The 21,459-nt window shown below is 44.9% G+C and overlaps 3 protein-coding genes and 1 non-coding gene across 10 annotated transcripts; 3 read left to right on the forward strand and 1 right to left on the reverse strand.

Annotated features, from left to right (window-relative positions):
- The first annotated feature begins 747 nt into the window (after positions 1-747).
- On the forward strand, positions 748-5,310 carry LOC119164006 (uncharacterized). The gene is made up of 2 exons (XM_037416101.2): positions 748-1,075; positions 5,050-5,310. The coding sequence occupies exons 1-2, from the start codon at positions 882-884 to the stop codon at positions 5,246-5,248; spliced, it is 393 nt and encodes a 130-aa protein (XP_037271998.2). The 5' UTR covers positions 748-881; the 3' UTR covers positions 5,249-5,310.
- Positions 5,311-6,721: 1,411 nt separating this feature from the next.
- lmgA (anaphase promoting complex subunit lemming A) lies at positions 6,722-13,244 on the reverse strand. 7 transcript variants are annotated; one of them, XR_012885457.1, is made up of 5 exons: positions 13,098-13,244; positions 12,091-12,210; positions 10,887-11,092; positions 7,777-8,276; positions 6,722-6,956 (listed from the first exon to the last, which is right to left on the reverse strand). XR_012885457.1 is itself a non-coding variant. In XM_037416105.2 (3 exons), the coding sequence occupies exons 1-3, from the start codon at positions 13,114-13,116 to the stop codon at positions 10,977-10,979; spliced, it is 255 nt and encodes an 84-aa protein (XP_037272002.1). In that variant the 5' UTR covers positions 13,117-13,244; the 3' UTR covers positions 9,361-10,976. The 7 variants fall into 7 exon arrangements, 2 of the variants coding, with proteins under 2 accessions (XP_037272002.1, XP_037272000.1); XR_012885454.1 differs by having other exon boundaries at positions 13,150-13,237; XR_012885458.1 differs by lacking the exon at positions 13,098-13,244 and adding an exon at positions 12,888-13,059.
- TRNAT-AGU (transfer RNA threonine (anticodon AGU)) lies at positions 8,423-8,496 on the forward strand. Its single transcript has one exon. It is a non-coding gene; the product is annotated as a tRNA-Thr (tRNA).
- Positions 13,245-13,473: 229 nt separating the features above from the next.
- Positions 13,474-16,804, forward strand: Hsp83 (Heat shock protein 83). The gene is made up of 3 exons (XM_037416102.2): positions 13,474-13,613; positions 14,066-15,379; positions 15,820-16,804. Exons 2-3 carry the CDS (start codon positions 14,066-14,068, stop codon positions 16,690-16,692), a joined length of 2,187 nt encoding a protein of 728 aa, XP_037271999.2. The 5' UTR covers positions 13,474-13,613; the 3' UTR covers positions 16,693-16,804.
- The last annotated feature ends 4,655 nt before the right edge of the window (positions 16,805-21,459 follow it).

Raw genomic sequence — 21,459 nt, forward strand, 5'->3', positions numbered from 1 at the left:
TGCAGCAATTTGATTGACGCTGACACCACGTACGTTTGGGTTCTGTTGCCAAGATGCTAACCATACATGCCGACATACTATCCATGCCTACCGAGGTATTGTCTCGGCAAAAGCGCCCAGCACTTCGTGGCTGGCTTCAATCAAACTATCCCTGGCCACGCATCGAAGTGTTCGTGTTAAAGGTGCTGACGGCTGTTCATTGGAAAGGTTAAGGTAGCAGTGGTTGGATGTATCAGTGGAGGGTACAAAAAAGTACAGATAGCTTTTATAAGATCAGGTGAGCACGTTTCTTTAGCAGCATGTTCGCGACCAAACAAGCAACGGGCTGGAAGGCATGCCGATATTCCCTGAGGACCCCACCGCACGTCCACCTTGACCTTGGGGGATGCTTCTAGCTCTCCCTTGAGTGTACTTGAGTTAACTTCAAGGGACCACTAAAAGTGGTCGAAGTGGTTGGCTTAAGTGGAAGTTCTGGAACAATGCATCCGTGATGCACTGGTTCTAAAACATTCTAATCATGGAAGCATGGTGTCTACAGATTTTCTTTATTTATTGACGGAAGCACGTTATAGTTACTTCATGACACGCGCGAATGCGAAAAAAAAAAAAAAAACTGAAGGAGGCGTTGCGTGCGAAAACAAAAACGCTAATTACAGCACTTCTACTATTGTGCGCATGTGCGAACAAACAATACAGCTCTATCAACATCAACATCGCCGAACCAAACTAATCCAATATAAGTAAGTAAAAAAGACCCCTTTCTAGCCGTTTTCGGAATGAGCTACAGGGAACTGGATGAATTGCTTTCGAGGACGAAGTTAGCGCACTTTGCTAGCCGTGTGCCCTGAGAAAGCAATGGCTGAACGACGGTAGTGACCACGATGGACGAAGACGACTGGGAAGCCCGTGTAGCGGACGTCGAGTGGCAGCGGCTGCAGGCAGCGCGGGACCAGGACGGGCTTCGCGACGGCATAGCCGAGGGCAAGGAGCGCGCACTCCAGGCCGGCTTCAACCAGGGATTCCGCGAGGGTTTTCAGCTGATACGCCAAGTCGCCGTCTGGAGAGGCCTCGTCCGGTCAGTTACCGCTGATTACCGTGGCGCAAGCTGAGCGGATTATGATACGTGAGCACGGCAGATGAAGTATAAAACGGCGCTTAGATAGTCCTTGTTATCATCTCGTCTCGTCTTGAGCGATGTGTTATCCTTCATCCACTCAGCTGATTGTAGAAACGTTGATATGGTAATCTCGGACGAAATAACCGACTAAACACGAACGATCGTGCTGTGCCATTCGTTTGTCTAGTTTTGATGATGCAGCAGCGTCACCCCCTTGAGCGGGACATGGCAGGTGAATAAAGTGTTACGAAGAGCCCACGTTACCTGCATCACTAATGACGTCACAGATCTTCGAACTTTGTGACGTCATATGACGTCGACGGGCCGTTGTCGTTTGGTCAAAGGTGGGCTCATCCCTGATGCGGTGTGACGTACAGAAAGCTACAAGGAAGGAGACGAGGAGAGGCACAAAGCAATTGACTGTTCTGTCACATACAAAATGTGTAGGGAAGTGGTTTTCAATGGGATGAGAGATCTATTTGGTTTTAACCAACCTAGAGAGCATGATGGTTCCAGGCAACAATACACCTTGTTGGATCACCGTTGTCATCAAGCAGGCGAGCGAGGTATCTGCAGAATACAACAAACTTAACTTATATACTTGCTTTTGACTCTATAGAAACACACCCAATCTTGGAAGAACTAAGTCACCAAGGAGTACTGGAAACATGTAGCTTGATCTACAAGAACTAAACAGCTATTCTGCTTCATCACAAAAGAAGGAAAAAAAAAATAGGTTTAAAAGGGAATCATACAAGGAGATGCAATCTCTCCTTTGTTCACTGAATGTTTTGAAGTATTTAATCAAGTGGACTGTGCAGAAACAAGAATAAAAATTGACTATCTCGGCAACCTATGATCTGCAGATGACATTGTGCTATTAAGATGATACTTGAACCAAGAATGTAATGAAGTAGGACTAAATGTGAATATGCTCGAGATGAATATAATGCTGAGTAGTCTGGAGAAAGGGCTCACTGTTGGAGATTACCGTTAGAGTCTGCAGAACATTTACTCCTATAGTTTAACACAACTTAAGAAGACTGGAAAGCCCTGCCCAGATGACTGAAGCGCAGCAGCTGATTGCCTCTGCGACTGAAGAAATAGTTCCACTGCACTTTGCAATCTTCTCGGAAGGCAGAGTCGCTTACCGCCCGACTCACGACATCAGCCTAGAGTGTGCACCCATTGGTGCAAGCTTGTGTGTATATGCCTTTGAGGATGAATTGCCCCGGACTTTGAACATTGCATCTGACCATAGCTTATTTACTAATAGAGGAGGGAGCTCGGAAAAGGGAGATTCATGAAAGAATAAGTATGGGCTTAAATATTGTGGTAAAGCTCCCAAGTAATGATACGCAGTCTTGTGCTGTTTCCAAGGTGAAAAGTATACAATTGCGGCATACTGCCAGTTCTAGCATATGTGGCTGAAAAATCAGGACATTTAAGAAAAATTGAAGGACAATGCAGTGTGCAGTAGAACAGGAAATCGTAAACGTAACATGGAAAACTAGAGGACATCATAATTGGTTTGGGAACGAAGGGGAAGTGGGTATTCCAGTTGTCATCAAGTGAAAGAATTGGACTTGGGCTGGCCACACAATGCATAGAAGAGATAGCTGATGGCCAGTACAAGCAACAGGATGGTTACCAAGGGATGAAAGTTGAGAAAGGGAGGGGGACGTAGTGGCAAAATTGAAAAGTTCACAGGGATAAAATGGAACCAGCTCACACGATAGGGTAAACTGGAGATCACTGGGGGAGGCCTTTGTCCTGCATGGGGCCAAAGCAGGCCGAGAATGATGATAAATGATAACAAATATGAGAGCAACTTACACTGGCTCCTTATGTCTTTCAAAAAGTGTGGCCCCCAATTGTATTAATTGAAATTCATTACGAAGTGTGCAGTAGGTGAAGTGGTTGGTTGTTCATCAGTAACTTGGCACAACCAAGTTACTGATTTGGTAAGGATTTGATAAAGCAGATGTATATAGTTTTGTAAATTAGAATTCTTGGTAAAATAAGTAGTTTTAGAAATGAGATCTTAGTGAATAACTCAATAATAATCTAAACAAGGAAAATCAAATGATCAGTTTAATCAACAGAAGGAACGGCAGTTAGACTGGCTTAAAATTAGTTTCTTTTTTTTCTTGCATTGGAAGTAACATTCACTGCGGTCGTCTAGTGGTTATAGTAGTCGAGTGTTCAAATCCCAAGTTACACTTTCAATGTGGGCGAAAATGGTTGAGGCCGATGTACTTAGGTGCACATTAAAGAACCCCAGATGGTCAAAATTCCCAGAGCCCCGCACTATGGCATCTCTCGATTATATCGTGATTTTGGGACATTAAGCCCCATTAATTATTACATAGTAAATCACATATGGCATCCCACACGCTCCTGTTGTTGTAAAACTCAGTGTAGCAGCAAAAAAAAAAAAAACTACCAGAAGCAATTTTTCAGATGGGTTGCTCTATTGATCGCTTCCTTTGATATATGAATGTCTGCCATGTTGAAAAGAAATGATGCAGAGATTCACTTTCATTGCAGTAGAGGCATAAATGTGAATGTGTCACGCCAGACTTGTGAAGGTAAGTATTGAGTAGGAGGGTGGACTTGGCATCGTACTCTGGTAATTAATATTTCTACCCTTCTAGTGGAGCCCCATGGATTCTTGCAAAAAGTGTAAATGCGCTACAGATCCTTTAGAAGGTAGCTCTTAGGCAGCCGTTCTCCAGACCTTCTGCATTTCACCACTGAGCTACGTTGGTGCCTGAAACTCGTTTGCGAAAAATTCCAGGTTTGTGTGGAAAGCGCAGCACAGTCATAGCGAAACCTGGAAGTGCAGCATTTCTAGAACACGTAAGCTTTCTTGGGTCTTCTACTAAAAGTACGCTTGCAGGGTACCTACTTCACTATAAATTGTCATTTTTGTCAAATTCGGAAGCAACCAGTATGCTATTATTCGTCAAAGGTATCTGCTATGCATTTGCAAGGCATTATGTGCATTTTGTTAATGCAGTGTCTGAGCCCTTAGTGATGGGATGGAAATATTCAACGACCCACTTGTTACACAATTCGTATTGCGCGACACTTGGTTAGAAAATTAACACTGTGTGGTGTCTGGTCGTTACGTAACTTCTCTACCATGCCATACTGCATATGTCGATCCAGTTCCTTCCCGACTTAACGCCTGCATAGGGTCTTTTCGCAGGGGAGTTTCGAGCACCGGCATGGTTCTGTGGTAGAATACAGGGCTGCCATGTAGAGTACCAAGGTTCATACCCCTGTCTATCCTGGATTATTATTATTTTTTTTTTTGAGCACTAGCACGTACGAACACCCGCGGCAGACAGCTACAGCGTCGAAAATGGCCTTTGTTGTAATCTCCATAACAACTTTTGTTATAAAATACCTTATACAAATGTCATGTCGGGCAAAAAATCGCGTTAGCTTACGTAATGTAGCGTGGCAGAAGAGTCAAATAACATCCAGTCTTAAGACGATGCTAATTGTGTGTGGTTTGATTTCTCCCACCCACTGCAAAGTGCTCAGCCATAATTCTACACAGTTATCAGCCACATACAGCATCAACAAAGCGCACATAATACCTTACAGATGTGTAGCAGGTACCTCGCTTGTCCATAGAGACTTATAATGTTGCAATAGGTTCTGTCCTACTTCACAAAAATTATGATTTTTGGCATAGTGGGGTACCTTGCAGATAGCCAAAACTTCAAACGCAGTTTACCTTGCCCCAACACGAAGCTGTGCATAGACCTTAATTTTTCACTTACATTACTCACCGCCTTCTTAACCAATCCCCCTTAGTGAGTAAGAGCCAGGACAGAGGGACAAGCAAGCTGTGCTCAGAATTCACATTAGGCAGTATTGTATTAGTCTGTGAATTTCTTCTGTCCCTTTCTTTACAGGGGTGCCTGCAGTTTTGCAGAGGGCAGCGATCGGTCGGAGCTGTCTGAACTGTCCGGCCGGTTGGTTCAGCTCGAGAGGGACTTGCTCGCCGGCCGTGCAGGTGCGACGCAAGTGCGCGAGACTCGCGTCCAAGTGCAGTGTGCGCTGCAAGCTCGCGGACTGAGCTTACCAGATGAGGGCCCAACACAGGAACAATAATAAAAGAAAAACCAAAATCAGTTCCACCCTAAGTGAGAGCTGTACGCACTGCAGAGCATTTATTCACCTGTTCTTGTTATATGTTCCTTTGTGTTTTACGTGTGAGAACATGATATTATATAACATTTTATGTTCTTTTCTTAAGAAGGAGAAAGAAGACTACCACCCATTGTAGCACAAAGCCACAAGGAAATCCGTATAGATTGCTCGGAAAGAAAAGCTTTTTTGTTGCCAAAAAATCCGTCCTGGTCCGCATTCTCGAACCCAAGACCAATGCCTTTCCGAGGCGGTCGCTCTACCAATCGAGCTAACCAAGAAGCTAAGCAATTGAGAGTGCCAGGGCAAATTCATTGACAACTCGAAGCACATAGACACAAGTGTTGCAAACGAGTTCAGCGGAAGCTCGCAAGGTGGCGGAAGGGTTAAGAAAGGGAAAGACAACCACCTGTTTTAGCATGAAGCCACAAGGAAATCTGTATGGATTTCTTAGAAAGAAGAGCTCTTTAGTTGCCGAAAAATTCGTCCTGGTATGGGGTTCCTGCAGTTTTGCAATTATCTTTTCTAGGTAGGTTATTATGTTGCAAAGACTGGGCGGGCAAACATGGACATAAAAGATACCACCAATGCTTATGGTGTCTTCTCTCTTGAGCCCGTGTTTGTACGGCCGGCCAACATTATTATCTGATTTTGTTCGTGATTATCTATCTGCTGTTGTACGCTCTTCATTTCTGCTGCTTGCTGTTCCGAGCAGAGTGCGTAACTCCAAGTGCTGGTGTTTCGCTGTCGCTTGGCTGGCTCGGACAAACGATTTGGGCTTCGGACAACGCTGGCGTTCACGGGTGGAGGAATGTGCTGGCATTAGAAATGCACAGGCTGCTCGATATATGTGCATCACAGGTTGGACCTGCATGGCCCCAACTTGAGGCATGAGACGAAAGTGCCGCCCCTCAGAAAGACACTGAAGAGCAAAACAATATTCCGCGTATAAGTAAAGTACAATTTCACAATCCCGAAAACACCGCTCTTACTGCAATACAGCTCCTAGTAAGCGAGAAAATGCGGGAAAAGAAAATGCAGGTGGCGATGCTACGTTGAGACTCCCGCACCAAACAGAGTGAAGTAATGTCTTCAAGGCATCTACTTGGTTCTACATAGATTACAATTGATCAAATTGAAGTACATTGTAATCTGTGGCTGCCACAGACTTACCATGTGGAGTTTCAGAAAATTTTATCGAGCCAATGCCACAAAAATACCTAAAATACATTTTAAAACTTTCCAACGTCATGTGCAGGAGTTTTGTGCTCCCTTTAAAAAAGAAACTTTCATCTCGATTTCCTTTGTAATAATGAACTTATGACAGCAAAACATGTGGCATTAGAATTTTCAGAGTGCGTTTTATCAATCTAAACTGAGTCATTGTTCCCTTTAGTGTCCCTGTAACTGCACTGCAGCTAAAGTAAGAGACTCCAGTAACACACTTCCTACGTTCCTTTACTGTCGCCATCCGGCTCTGCCGGCTCGGAGTTGCCGTTCCACCGGCCTGTCGTGAAGTAGTTGTAAAGCAGTTCGTGTGGCAGAGGCTTCCTTTCCTCGGCAGGCACGAACATGTCGTTCCGGGCAATCTTGAGCCAACCCCAGTAGACGACCGTCAACCATCCGGCGGAGATCAGCACAGCGGTACCCGGCATACCACCCTTCACCGCCACTGCAAAACAACAGTGCGGGGGAACAAGTTTCAGGTTTTAAAGCTCCCCCTACACTGTTCCAGGAGATGCGCCAGGCCAGATTTTTTTTTTCTTTGTTCTGGGGAGGGGCACCGACAACAACTGTGTTCCTTCAGGGGGCAGAGATGCACATAACTTGTGCGTTGTGTTTTGACTATGCTTGCTAGGCAGGCGAGGATTTTCATCTATGGAGATTTTGGGGGGGACCGCCACTGCAAGACAACAGTGCAGGGGGAAGAGGCTTCGGGTTTTAAAACTCGCCACACTGTTCACACACCACACACGGCACGCATTTTTCGGGCCGCCTCGGCGAAGCTACTGCGGCCCGCGCGAACGGAACGCAGAGCGCGTACGCATGTGCGTTTCAATAACACCGGCTTCTCGCAACCGTTCCTGCGCAAGCGGCGATACAGACGCTTCAACTTGGACACGTCCTCCGGCGTGCTGCTCCGCTCCTTGACCAGCCGCTGGCAGAGGCTGCGCACACGCGCAATGGACGCGAGAAGCAGCAGGAGAGTCTCGATTTGGTGGCCGTTTTGCATTCGCTGCAATATGTACGCGGCCGCTAACTCGCAGTCCGCGACGGCTTGGGCCGCCAGCGGCTTGTTAAGAGACTGTCGCGACCGCGAAAGAAGACGTCGAACGGCACGACACACCTTGCGCACTCGGCCCAAGCCGCTCTCCGGAGGCAAGTGGTTGAAAACGGTGTGAACGAGCGCGCGCAATATGCCCGCCTCCGTTATTAAGTGACCGAGTCCGGCACGCCGAGTAGCCATGGGAGGCACAAGAGCGGCTACTCACTCTCTTGCCCTTGACGCTGCGCCCTAGGAAGTCGCCGCTGCTACCGATTCATCAACGCTCTCCGACGCACAGTTGCGATGCTCCGCTTCGACCTCTGCGGATTTCGAGTTCCTGCGTTGCTCCGGACGCTGGCAGAGCCGCTGTCGTTCGAAAACAGGCGAAAGTTCACGACCATTCACCTACAGACATGACATCGGCTAACATGTAAACGCATGGAACATTTTGCAATAGCAAAGGATTGGCTTTTCTCAGATTGGCTACGAATTGGCAAGGCTTGGTGTGGCTCGTTTTATTGTGCGTGCAATTCTGAAAGCCAGCAAAACGGTTCACTCTTTAAACATGGGATGGATTTCATATCTTAAATAATAGGGTTACAATCACAATACGCGTACACAGCTGCCGACGAAAGCAATTTGGCTACGCTGCGGCGTTATTGTAGAACAGGTCACTGCAGCCGGCAGACTAGTTAGTCGACAAGGGCACAACTTCACAACTTGGTCCTTGAAAGAGAGATAAAAGCAGAGACAGAGCGCTGAAATTTACTTAATGCAACAAAAATATCACAATTACAATCATGTAAAACACTAAATGCTATTAATAAAACGACATTTGTTGAAGATAGACTCTTATGTACCTCAGGTTCGTTGGCGCCGTGGCTTAGTTGGTTAAAGCGCCTGTCTAGTAAACAGGAGATCGTGGGTTCGAATCCCACCGGTGCCTGGCCTGTACTTCTGGTCAATACCATAAGCCTTTTTTTTTTTCTCTATCATCGCTGATTAATAGATCAAGCTTTCATTATTTTAGTACTATACTTTCACAGAACAGCACTATTTTTTATCCATTTGTGAGTGCATAGCAGGCTTGATTCTGTGAGCACTCTAATTGCAAAAACCTGGCACACTGACCTCGACCACACACTTCTAATTGCGTTACCCATCATTTTGTTTGCCCAGTCCTACAGACTAGAGCTGCATCGCTCAATTCACCAGGTCAAATCACCACAAAGCCACGTTTGCACTCTCACCTTTGATTCTGCTATTTGTCTTCCAGCCAGAACACAGGGTATGAAATAGTTTGCAGGAATTACCAAGCAGTACTAAAAGACGCCGTTTCCGACTGAGCCAATGCTGCACTGGCACAATCAGAAATTGCATCTTGAGTACTACAGATTCATGAACTAGGATTTCGCCACAGCAACCTGCCTGCTCACCTTAAAATTCTGCGTGCTATTTGTTCACACAGTACTGCCAGTTTCCACATAAGACTGTTAGAAGGCGCGACTGGTATAAAATACAAAACAAAGTATTATAATTTATAAAAGGAATTTAGACACAAGTGTGCCACACCACACGAGCTGACCGAAATAAATTAGAAAATGTATTCAAAAGAAGCTTGCAGAGCTTACAATCTGCAGAAAAAAATTTGAAAAGTGTATTAAATTTCATTCTGTTCAACTATCCACAAAAAAAAAAAGAAGAAACGAGTTTAAAGAACCATGTCTACCCTAATTTGAACTGGGAGCCCACGGTTTTCATTGCTCCTCGCAGAAGTCAGCTCAGAGTGATCACAATGTATTGCAAAAAGTTGAAGCCAAACCAAATTTATTACACATGCGAAACAGCAGCAGTTCTCTGCAGGGAAGAATTTTGACTCTGAGAATTGAATTCCACTAGTGAGCTTCTTGGCAAACTGAAAACGATGATCATGGAGCTCTGACAAATAAAGTGCAACAAAATCACTGATTACTTTTAGTTTTTATAGCATGAACTCTGCTACGCAAATAAAACTATTTTGGAGAATTAAGAGCATCATGTATCTCGACATTAAGACTCAGTGCCCACACGAATGCATGTAGCCGCTGTTTCTGGCTTATCATTGACCAATCAATTAATGTTGTTACCTTATTTCTATGAACTTAATTTACCAAACTGCCTGTCGCGAACATGTAGTATCGCCCAATGCACAATAAGTCCAGAGGCGGCATCTTTGGGTTCTGCCTGTGCAGTATGGCACAATGAGAGTTAATTCTATGCCCGCCTGCTAATTCGAACAATTTTCTAGTGCCCTTTAAATACGAAACAATGAGCGTTCACTGTACAATGGAAGTGCTTGTGCAAACGCATTGGTAGTTCGACCTTCCACAATACTGCCAGGCTTGAAGATCAGTCTTACACTGCTTTGTATGAGATGGTCTGATAATTTGCTTAAAAATTATTTCCTGTGTTGCTGAGGCACAATGCTACTCACACACGCTTGGCATTCATAGTACTGACTCCAATACAAATTTACCCTAAAAAGACTAATGCAATGCTAATGTACCTAGGAATATTAGAAGACTGATGCATAATACAAACATGCCTGCACCACATCACATGGAATCTATTTGCACCACGTGCTTTTAGTCTCATGAACACCCTCCCTAAGGTATGATGAGAAGTTATTGAACAGCTGCCAATTTTAATATTTTGAAAGGTGGCCTAGTCTTTCTTAGTTCCTGCTCTGGCAAACACAAGTCTAAGCGGAATCCCTCGTTTAATTGCTGTCAATTACTTTAGAACTTCCTGTGATTCGGCCTTTTCATCTTTGGCTTAGTCCATGCTGATTTTGCTTAATACACTTGACTGTGGCAGACAATACATTTCGTGAAAATAGGAAGGATCAAGAGAGAACATGAAGTGCCGTCTATGAAGTGTTTAATGGCACCTCAAGAAACATACAGGAAAAAAGGCCATGCATGAAGAGACAACAAACGACATGAAGTGGCATGGTCACTATAACACGTTATCGAGTAAGCGCATTTCTGTGGAATACGAAGTCATAGATGCGTCACTGACCCAATCTATAACTCAAAATCTACAACAGTCAAAACTGTTACATCAATAACACTCAAAGGCTAATAAGAAGTGGTCTCAGAGCAACATTCAGTTTCATCTCTTGGCATGGTTAGGCTGATCTAACAAAGTTCTGCATGAGCACAAATGCTGTAGTCAACAAGACTGGCAGCATTTCTCCCTTATATTCGCTATGCAAGCACTAACTCGCAAAAGAAAAAGTATTTTTAGAATACCATGCCTCAGGTGGCAAAAGCAGAGATATTTTGTCAACAATACCTTCACGCTGCATTTAATACAAGGCCGTTTTGCAGAAAAAATGCATCCCACAGCTGAGCCAGCGGCCAATGAGAACACAAGCCATTTGAGTTACTCCTTGAACTTCCACTCCTGGCGGCACATGGGGCAGAGCTGCTGCACCTGCTGGGAGTTGAGCCACTTCATGATGCAGTGGATGTGGAAGCAGTGCGAACACTGGCCCCACACTGCAACGAGACAATTAAGCAGGCATTTAGGTGAAGACTAGGTCCCAGATATACACTAACTCAGGCAAAAAAAACACTATTTCAGTAAGCAAATTAAGTAAATTTGTATTGAGAAGATTAGTATGGAGAGTGACTCTGAATTCGTCACATATGCGTTTTCTCGCTTGCTGTGAAAATGTTCTCATAAAGCTTTTGTCAAAGCTTACTGGGAAAGAAGTCTTTTGACATTATTACCAATTAAAGAAGCGTGTTTTCAATTGACTTCAGTTTTCAGTCAGCACCTGTCCCGTGTGTTCTTCTCTGTGTCCTGTTTTACACATGCTACGCCTCGGCGTGAAAAATTTGTTGCAATTAGGTTGCATCAAGAACATTTGTACAGAGAGAGAGAGACTCGGAATTCGTCACATAGGCCTTCCCTCACATACTAAGAAAACGTTTTCATAAAGCTTTCGTCAAAAGCTACTGTGAATCAAGTCTCAGAGCAACAGCTTCAGCTCTCGTAGTGGTTAGTCTGATCTAATAGTGTTCTGCATGAGAATGCCAATGCTGCTGTCAACAACTTTGGCAGGATTTCCAACTTATATTTGCTTGGTGCGTGTACACCTTACTTGGACTCTACTCAATGCCTATCAGGCACTGCTAGGTGTCTAGAATGTATGAAATAATTGCAACATTCTTGCATTTCGTGCCAGTCAGCTGTTCTTGAAAGCAACTCCTCCGTTTTTTCGGTGCCTAAAGTGTGGTATGTCCAGTACACCACCGGAGAAACTCTCTTGTCTAAAGGTTCACGTTTCCAACATTAGTGCAGCATAAATACTAGTGAAAGTTCTAAGCATCAGGCGAAATCTCCTTATCGCACTTGAACCGCCCACCCGATAACGGGTGTCATCTGCTGCGAAGAATGCTTATTTCCAAGGCGCGGTCACGGGAAGGATACAGTAAAGAACGAAAAACGACGTCGTACGCCTACTCCCTTTGTAGTGCTACTTTCTTCTTACCGAGCGGGCAGTCATCGCCAGGCATTTTGCAGTCGGGACAGCATCCGTCGAAAGCCACCCGGCATATTCCGCAATTATCGTCGTTGGCGATCCAACGCCAAGAAGCTACACTCGTCCAGCCTGCGAAGTCGGCGGGCGAGAATTGGAATTTTTACAACTCGGACACATCTCGAGGTAGCGTCTGTGGCGACAAAAATCGAGTCTGCGAAGTCTGTGCAACTTTACCGAGCAACGAAATAGAGGAGAAACGATACATTAGCGGACACGATTCGATAGTTTCAATTGTAATTCGGCCTTAATTTTATAATCGGTTTCAAGCAGAAACACGTGTACTTAAAGACGAGCCCTACGAACGCGGAGTCAACGCCCAACACAGTGCGGCCCGTTCGGGCTACGGAGACTCCCGAGGATCAAATAAAGGAGAATTCACTACCGAATTTTGCTATTTCCGAAGGTCAACGCCCCGTACTGTACAAACACGTCGTGCAGGGATTGCTCCACCGCCACTTTTCATTTTAACACGAGGGGCGTCTTGCACCCAACGCCGGCTTCTCGCAAACCTACATGGTTCGTTACGAAGCCGACATTTTCGATTAGTCTGCCCAATACTCTATCGGCAAGAAACGATTGTTTTGGAAGCATAATTTCGCTGTACAAACATCTCGCACGTACTACGCATTACGATGACGTTCGCACAACGCCGCAATGCTGCGGCAGTGCTTTTTAATTGGAACGCTTACACGGCGTGGCAAGCAACGCTGCTAAATCTGTAAAACACAAACATAAATCTCGCCTACCAATCTGAAGCATTTCATTCTGAGGCAGTGGGCTGCCAATTTCACGATCAACACTCGTTTTGTCACGTTGGGCATCGTCAACGCATCAAAAAGGATGAAATGTCGGTGAATAAAGAACACGAAGAGCAACGGGAACGATCACAAACGTGCACCCGTTAAAGCAGCCGACGCTAGGGCATAAAAATTTGAGGATCAGAAACACACTCATACGTTTAATCGTCACTTTCATCCCGATTGCACGAGAAAATTCGCGAAAACTTGCCCGGTAAAAGAGCGCGGACAAACGCCCATGACGTCATCCAGACATCGACTTCCGCCGGAACAGGGACTACTTTCCATCACAATTGTTCTCGAAAGTTCTAGAAGGTTCCAGACATTTGCGCCTGTTTGCTCACATAATACTGTTTCCGGTAAATAGTTCTAAAAATAAAAACGCACTAAATCTATTAAAATTTTTAGCATACAACAGAAATTGCTGTAACATAAATTGAAAAGCGCAAATAAGCATTTGTGTGAAGTAATAAACTTATTTAAAAATTATTTTTAGGTGTAGGCATCAGCACCGGAAATGCGCAGCAATACACAACAGAACCAAAGCACCCAGAACATTCGGTGGCGTCTTTAAAAGCCGGCGCCGGCCGCGTGCGAGGTAGATTCATCGATTCGCTGATCGTCGATTCGTTGCCCGTGCTTAGCAGCGGTTGCTAGTGACGAAGTCCGATCAGGGTAAGTAGGTTTCGGTGATTCATTGGAGCCCCCTTGTTAACGGTTACTGCAAATATCGGCGCGGAGGCTGCTGTATTAGTACATCATTTTTATCAACGTGGTCGGCACCTAGGCGTCCCGGATTTTCGCGGCGTTGTGCAGCCAGGTGATGTGCCATATTAAGACTTTGCAACAGGGAATAGACAGCGGATTTGTCTGAGGATACTGCAATCAAGAAAACCAATTTCGCTGGCTACATTTGTAAGGCCGCCCCCCCCCCCCCCCCCGGTCTGTACTTCCTTTGTTAAAAGTTGGTAACCCTACTTGTGATAGTTCGCACCGTGCGATGTAATGGGTTTTTTTGAAAATATAATTGTACTCTTTGGGTTCGCAGTTTTTTTTTTTTTTTTGTGAGGAACGATTACTCAGACGCTACGGAAGTTTTCACATAAGTTCTCTCCCTTTCTGTGCAGATGCCTGAGGAAACGCGCATGGATGACTCCGGCGAGGTGGAGACCTTCGCCTTCCAGGCGGAGATCGCCCAGTTGATGAGCCTTATCATCAACACCTTCTACTCCAACAAAGAGATCTTCCTTCGTGAATTAATCTCCAACTCGTCGGACGCCCTGGACAAGATCCGCTACGAATCCCTCACGGATCCGAGCAAGCTCGACGCTCAGAAAGAGCTCTTTATCAAGATCATCCCCAACAAGGATGACCGCTCGCTGACCATCATTGACACCGGCATCGGTATGACCAAGGCCGACCTGATTAACAACCTCGGCACCATCGCCAAGTCCGGCACGAAGGCTTTCATGGAGGCGCTGCAGGCCGGCGCCGACATCAGCATGATCGGTCAGTTTGGTGTGGGTTTCTACTCCGCCTACCTGGTCGCCGACAAGGTAACCGTGACGTCGAAGCACAATGACGACGAGCAGTACACTTGGGAGTCGTCGGCCGGCGGTTCCTTCACCATCCGCACCGACAACACCGAGCCCCTTGGTCGCGGTACCAAGATCGTGCTTCACCTGAAGGAGGACCAGGCGGAGTACCTCGAGGAGAGGCGAATCAAGGATGTGGTTAAGAAGCATTCCCAGTTCATCGGCTACCCGATCCGGCTGTTGGTGCAGAAGGAACGCGAGAAGGAGGTCTCGGACGACGAGGAGGAAGAGAAGGAAAAAGAGGAAAAGACTGAGGAGAAGCCTGACGAGGAGAGCAAGCCCAAGATAGAGGACGTCGAGGATGACGACGAGTCTGCAGACAAGGACAAGAAGAAAAAAAAGAAAATCAAGGAGAAGTACTCCGAGGATGAGGAGCTGAACAAGACTAAGCCCATCTGGATGCGCAACCCGGATGACATCTCTCAGGAGGAGTATGGCGAGTTCTACAAGTCCCTCACCAACGACTGGGAGGACCACCTGGCTGTCAAGCACTTCTCGGTCGAGGGTCAGCTCGAGTTCCGCGCCCTCCTTTTCGTCCCCAAGCGGGCGCCCTTCGACCTATTTGAAAACCGCAAGCAGAAGAACAACATTAAGCTGTACGTGCGCCGGGTCTTCATCATGGACAACTGCGAGGACCTCATTCCCGAGTACCTCAACTTCATCAAGGGCGTCGTAGACTCTGAGGACCTTCCCCTGAACATTTCCCGAGAGATGCTCCAGCAGAACAAGATCCTCAAGGTGATTCGCAAGAATCTCGTCAAGAAGTGCCTCGAGCTCTTCGACAGCATCGCCGAGGATCGCGACATGTACAAGAAGTTCTACGAGCAGTTCAGCAAGAACATTAAGGTGAGAACTCTCTCCCCTCATTGCGACTCCAGATTTTTATGCCTTCCAGCACGAAACGCGCCGTGCACAAGCACCAACACTGGTCCTCTTCGGAGGTTGCTGGTGTTGTTGCCGGGACGTGTGAGGTGGTGCTTAATGGAAGGATATAAATAGGGCATTAATCGGATCCGCCAGGGCCTCTCTCTGTATGCCCCATTGGCGCGGTCTATCGTACGTGCCCTACATACCATTGTTCTAAGGTTACTATAGTCTATAGGCTGTGGTCTTGGCCACCAGACCTGAACGACTGAGTCTAGTGCCCATTCCTTCTAGTTATTCAATCCATTGCATCTTAACCTTCCCCAAGCTCTGTATATAATGCCTTATTCTTAGACATTATTTATCACTTGATCTCTTGCTTGTAGCAGTTATACTATATGCACTTTCTCTCTCTTCTACAGCTGGGCATTCACGAAGACTCTCAAAACCGAAAGAAGCTTGCAGAGTTCCTCCGGTACTACACCTCTGCCTCTGGCGATGAGATGTGCTCGCTGAAGGACTACGCATCTCGCATGAAGGAGAACCAGAAGCACATCTACTTCATCACAGGCGAGTCCAAGGACCAGGTCGCCAACTCTGCCTTCGTGGAGCGGGTTCGGGAGCGAGGCCTCGAGGTCATCTACATGATTGAGCCTATCGACGAGTACTGCGTACAACAGCTGAAGGAGTATGATGGCAAGACCCTTGTCTCTGTCACCAAGGAAGGCCTGGAGCTACCAGAAGACGAAGCAGAGAAGAAGCGGCAGGAGGAGAACAAGACCAAGTTCGAGAACCTGTGCAAGGTCATGAAGGACATTTTGGACAAGAAGGTTGAGAAGGTCATTGTCTCTAACCGGCTGGTCAAGTCTCCCTGCTGCATCGTCACCTCCCAGTATGGCTGGACCGCCAACATGGAGAGGATCATGAAGGCGCAGGCGCTGAGGGACTCCAGCACGATGGGCTACATGGCAGCCAAGAAGCACTTGGAAGTCAACCCTGACCACCCCATCATGGAGAACCTGAGGGTGAAGGCAGACGCAGACCGCAACGACAAGGCGGTCAAGGACCTAGTCATGCTGCTCTTCGAGACTGCACTCCTGTGCTCTGGCTTCGCCCTCGAAGACCCTCAACTCCATGCGGACCGCATCTATCGCATGATCAAGCTTGGTCTTGGCATTGACGAGGATGAGGTTGCTGGCGCCGGAGACAACACATCCACAGGGCCCACAGCTGATGAGATGCCGCCCCTGGAAGGAGACGATGAAGATGCATCTCGCATGGAAGAGGTTGACTGAGCTGGACTTAGTCTTAAAGGTTTTTTTTTTTTCACTTGTACATACCTCACACAGTCATGTGTTCATCTGTATTTTTCTCCCCGGTGTTAATAAAAGTTTGTGTTCTGTGCAATCCAGACTTAGTCTTTCTTCATGTTTAAGGGGAGCAGCAGATTAAAACATAGTGGTGCGAAATGCATTGTAGTGCTTTGTAATACTGGGGCAGTCTGGAGTGTTGTAACCTGGTTCCGAAAGGCCAATTTCTGGCTCAATGATTGCTCATTGCAAATGTAAATTTACTTGTAGACCAACTTCAGTAAATAATGTAATGTAGACCAACTTCAGTAAATAGCACTTGAGTGTAATAGACCCTAACCTGATACAATATCTGATCACATTTGTTATGTTTATAAAATTAGCACTGCAATCACAATTGATGTTTCACCAAGCATGGGGATCTTCCAGTGTGGTAGAATAGTTTGATTAGGTTCAATTCCTGCTGGGACCATAAGATATTTGCATGCGGGTGCTGATGTTGGTTTCCTTTAAGCTCCCACACCTAATTGACCCATGTCTTCTCTCACCGGTTATTGCTAGATGTAAGCTGAAACACCTATGGTGCATACCCTGGCCCCAGTGTACAGGTATGCGCTACATAGGGATGGCACCAAGAAGGCTGGGACCTTCCGTGAAATTGAGCCTGTCTCCCCTTTGCCCCTCCCCCAATAGAAAAGCTAGTCCAAGTACAACCCATAACTTTCCCACCTCTGTGCCACCCCAAGGAAACTCCCTTGCAGTCTGTGTCCTCCCCCTTAGTAAGAAAATCCTGGCATCACCCCTGGTGCCACATGTCTGGAAGGAAATGTTTCACTTCGTACACCATGGGATGTTCATTATATTATTGTCATGGCCAGACAGTAATAATTGTCAAACCTTCCATCTTCCCATACTAATTTTGGTCAACCCCATGTGTCACGAGAGTACCCGGAAGTAGGCGGCCAGACAGGTAGTTGGATACCTAGATAGAAACCTTTAAAGTGTCTGCAGTGCACAAAAAAAATGCTTCGCATTGAAAAGTTAACTTAGGGGAAGATGTGATGTCGTGTGTGAGAAAAAAAAAAGAAGTTACATTAATCTGTAGCCTAAGGCAATGAAATTTCTGTTGTATATATACGCTTCTGTGTTGATTTCAAAAGAGTAAATAGTTTTATAGGAAATGTTTTCGTTTTATGCCATGACAATGTAAGTATAGTTCATTTCGGACAAACCTTTTATGTCACTAAATGTGTATGGTTCCAAGTCAATAATAGGTCATATGCTTCTACATTAACTGTAGAATGCAAAAAACTATAAAGAAAGTATGCATAAAACATTTTAATGGGTTAAGAAATGGTGATGCGAGAATTCTGAGAATCCTCAGCTCGTACTAATTGTTTACTTCAGGTTTGCAATACTTACGCAGATGATATCAAGTTTCAAAGGAGATACTTGCACGCATCAGATGTTAATAAGGAATATGTGGGCGAAATTTCACCCTGGTCGGGTTAAAGTAGCAAAAACATGTCCAAACTCGCGAAGTTGCCCAAAAATGGATCTTGAAAAAAACGCATTTGAAGGTATGAGTGACAGCTCATCTATACAGAAAAGATATGTTTTTTGTTAAGATGATTTCTTCCCTCATGAGAGCTTGGAAATCATGGTTTATTTGAGCATGTTTCTTTAGTGAACTCCTCATGCGAAATGCCGTGACAAGCATCCAGTAGCTACCTTGTGCTCTTTAAAAGCGATTTTAACCTACTCACTGCTGATATTTCTACTGAATCAAACGCCTTCTCGTAATCTATGAAGGCTATGCATAGTGGTTGGTTATATTCTGAGCATTTCTGTATTGCCTGATTCATAGTATGAATGTGGTCGATTGTTGAGTAGCCTGTTCGAAATCCTGCTTGTTCCTATGGTTGATTGAATTCTAATGTTTTCTTTACTCTGTTAGCAATTACCTTAAGAACGGTGTTACATTTGACTAAATACGGTATTCATCTACACTCACTCGGGCTAGGACTGAAGACCCTATGTCCGTATCAGAGAGATTGACAGCAATTGACCATGTGTCACAAGGGTACCCGGAAGTAGGCGGCCAGATAGGTAGTTGGATACCTAGATGGAAACCTTTAAAGTGTCTGCAGTGTACAAATAAAATGCTTCGCATTGAAAAGTTAACTTAGGGGAAGATGTGATGTCGTGTGTGAGAAAAAAAAAAAGTTGCATTAATCTGTAGCCTAAGGCAATGAAATTTCTGTTGTATATATACGCTTCTGTGTTGATTTCAAAAGAGTAAATAGTTTTATAGGAAATGTTTTCGTTTTATGCCATGACAATGTAAGTATAGTTCATTTCGGACAAACCTTTTATGTCACTAAATGTGTATGGTTCCGAGTCAATAATAGGTCATATGCTTCTACATTAACTGTAGAATGCAAAAAACTATAAAGAAAGTATGCATAAAACATTTTAATGGGTTAAGAAATGGTGATGCGAGAATTCTGAGAATCCTCAGCTCGTACTAATTGTTTACTTCAGGTTTGCAATACTTACGCAGATGATATCAAGTTTCAAAGGAGATACTTGCACGCATCAGATGTTAATAAGGAATATGTGGGCGAAATTTCACCCCGGTCGGGTTAAAGTAGCAAAAACATGTCCAAACTCGCGAAGTTGCCCAAAAATGGATCTTGAAAAAAACGCACTTGAAGGTATGAGTGACAGCTCATCTATACAGAAAAGATATGTTTTTTTGTTAAGATGATTTCTTCCCTCATGAGAGCTTGGAAATCATGGTTTATTTGAGCATGTTTCTTTAGTGAACTCCTCATGCGAAATGCCGTGACAAGCATCCAGTAGCTACCTTGAGCTCTTTAAAAGCGATTTTAACCTACTCCGAGTTTAATTAGAATCTTCAGTTTTTTTTTGTTGTGAAAGTAGAGAAACTAAATTTGTCAAAGCAATTAAGAATGAGAAATATGTAACCTTGAGAAAAACTTGCATTTTTAGAGTCTCCATATACAAAACATGGTTGCTGACGGAGCACTTGCAATAGGGATGCTGTGTAAGCTTGGCACCAAACGCGCTGATTTCAACCGAGGCACGCTCATCAAGATTTATTGTATCTACATTCGACCAATGTTAGAATTCAGTTGCATTTGTATTCTGGCACTCAGGCTTGCAAAGTTTAAACACGGGTGCTTTTAGATTGTGAATAATCACACTTATGTCTTGGTATTCCTAAGTTTGTAACAAACAATATTCTGTACAAATAATTATGCCAGCCTTCTCTTATCAAAAGGTTTCATGTTCTAGCAGTATGAACATTCCTATAAATCAATGCATCTCCACAGAGGAGGTGACAGTATGTTTTCATTTACCAGTAAGCCTCACTTTTTAATCCTCAGAGGTCTAGACTACATTGCCCCAAGTCATTTTTACACAGAGAATTTGGGACCCATTGAAAGTTCACCTCTGCAAAATACTTATAGTGAGCACTGTAGGAACAATTAAGATTGAATTAGACGATATATGTATCCTAACAATGCTAAACAGTTACCATATCCATACCTGAATGGCACTACAGTGGATCATTTGGCCAATCTAGAAACAAATATTGATAGTGACTGATGCTTCCATTTGCAGAGAGAAGGCAGGTGTAAGAATTGCATCATTCTCTCAAAATTAGACTTTCTCAATTCGGTTACCTGATGTCACCAGGCTTAATTGCTGGCTATAGTCGTAGCATTACACAGACTGTCTCAGTGTCCGTCGGAAATGGTTGTTTCAATAGACTGCCTCTCTGTTTGTTCTGCCTTAAGTGCATCCAATTTCTCAAGTACCTTATAGACCTACTATTTGCTAATTCCACGACAGTTATGGCATATTTGTTTAGTGTAGGTATCTAGCATAAAGGTTTAATATGCAATGAATATGCGCATAGGTGTACCCAGGGTTCTTCTTTAGAGGGGGGCAAAGGTTCATTGCAGGGCACCCCTATTATAAGCCACAGTCCCCTGTGCCCCCTCTCTCCTGTGTGACTAGGGGAGGCTCGATGATTATATGCATAGGCTTGTGCAGGGTGCGTTCAACGTAACATCCTAAATTACGTCAATGACATCCTCTGTGAATGCACAATACACGCACCAGAAAGAAAATCTCTGAAGATGGCCTTAAAGCTACAATCGGACTTAGAGTTGGCACATATTCTAGGCCTATGGCAAAGCAGCTCTAGTGTGTTACACGTCACAAAAGTGCTGCTGATATCATTGCGGCCCACAAGCCTGAACAAAACAATGTAAACAGTGTAGTTCACATGTGTGACTGTATGTGTCACATGTTCACCACTGTATTATAACATAGTCATCACCCAATACTTGGAGTGGCACGTCAGGGAAAAACCAAGACAAACATCTGCAGCTCTCCATTAAAATAATTCTCTTTCTCTCTCCTTGGGGGGAGGGGAAAATGAATCTCAGCAGACTTGCTCGACCTATTAATTAGTCAAAACATTGTGCAGCTTTGGCACCTTGCCACGCCTATGAATATGTGGATGCACTTGCAGTATCATCCCACGATGGCCCCGTGTTTTCTGTATCGTCTGCATCGGTGTACTATATCTAAGCAGAGCGATTTGAAAAGCTTGTCACAGTCAAGAACTTGAGAAATCTTGTTTGTGCTCAGCTCAAACCTCAAAGCACAACTTTGGGCCGTCCAGCGTGCAGAGGAGTCTGCTTTGAGACAAGG

Source organism: Rhipicephalus microplus, chromosome 8 (assembly GCF_043290135.1).
Source record: "Rhipicephalus microplus isolate Deutch F79 chromosome 8, USDA_Rmic, whole genome shotgun sequence".
In the NCBI taxonomy this organism is placed as follows: Eukaryota; Metazoa; Arthropoda; class Arachnida; order Ixodida; family Ixodidae; genus Rhipicephalus; species Rhipicephalus microplus.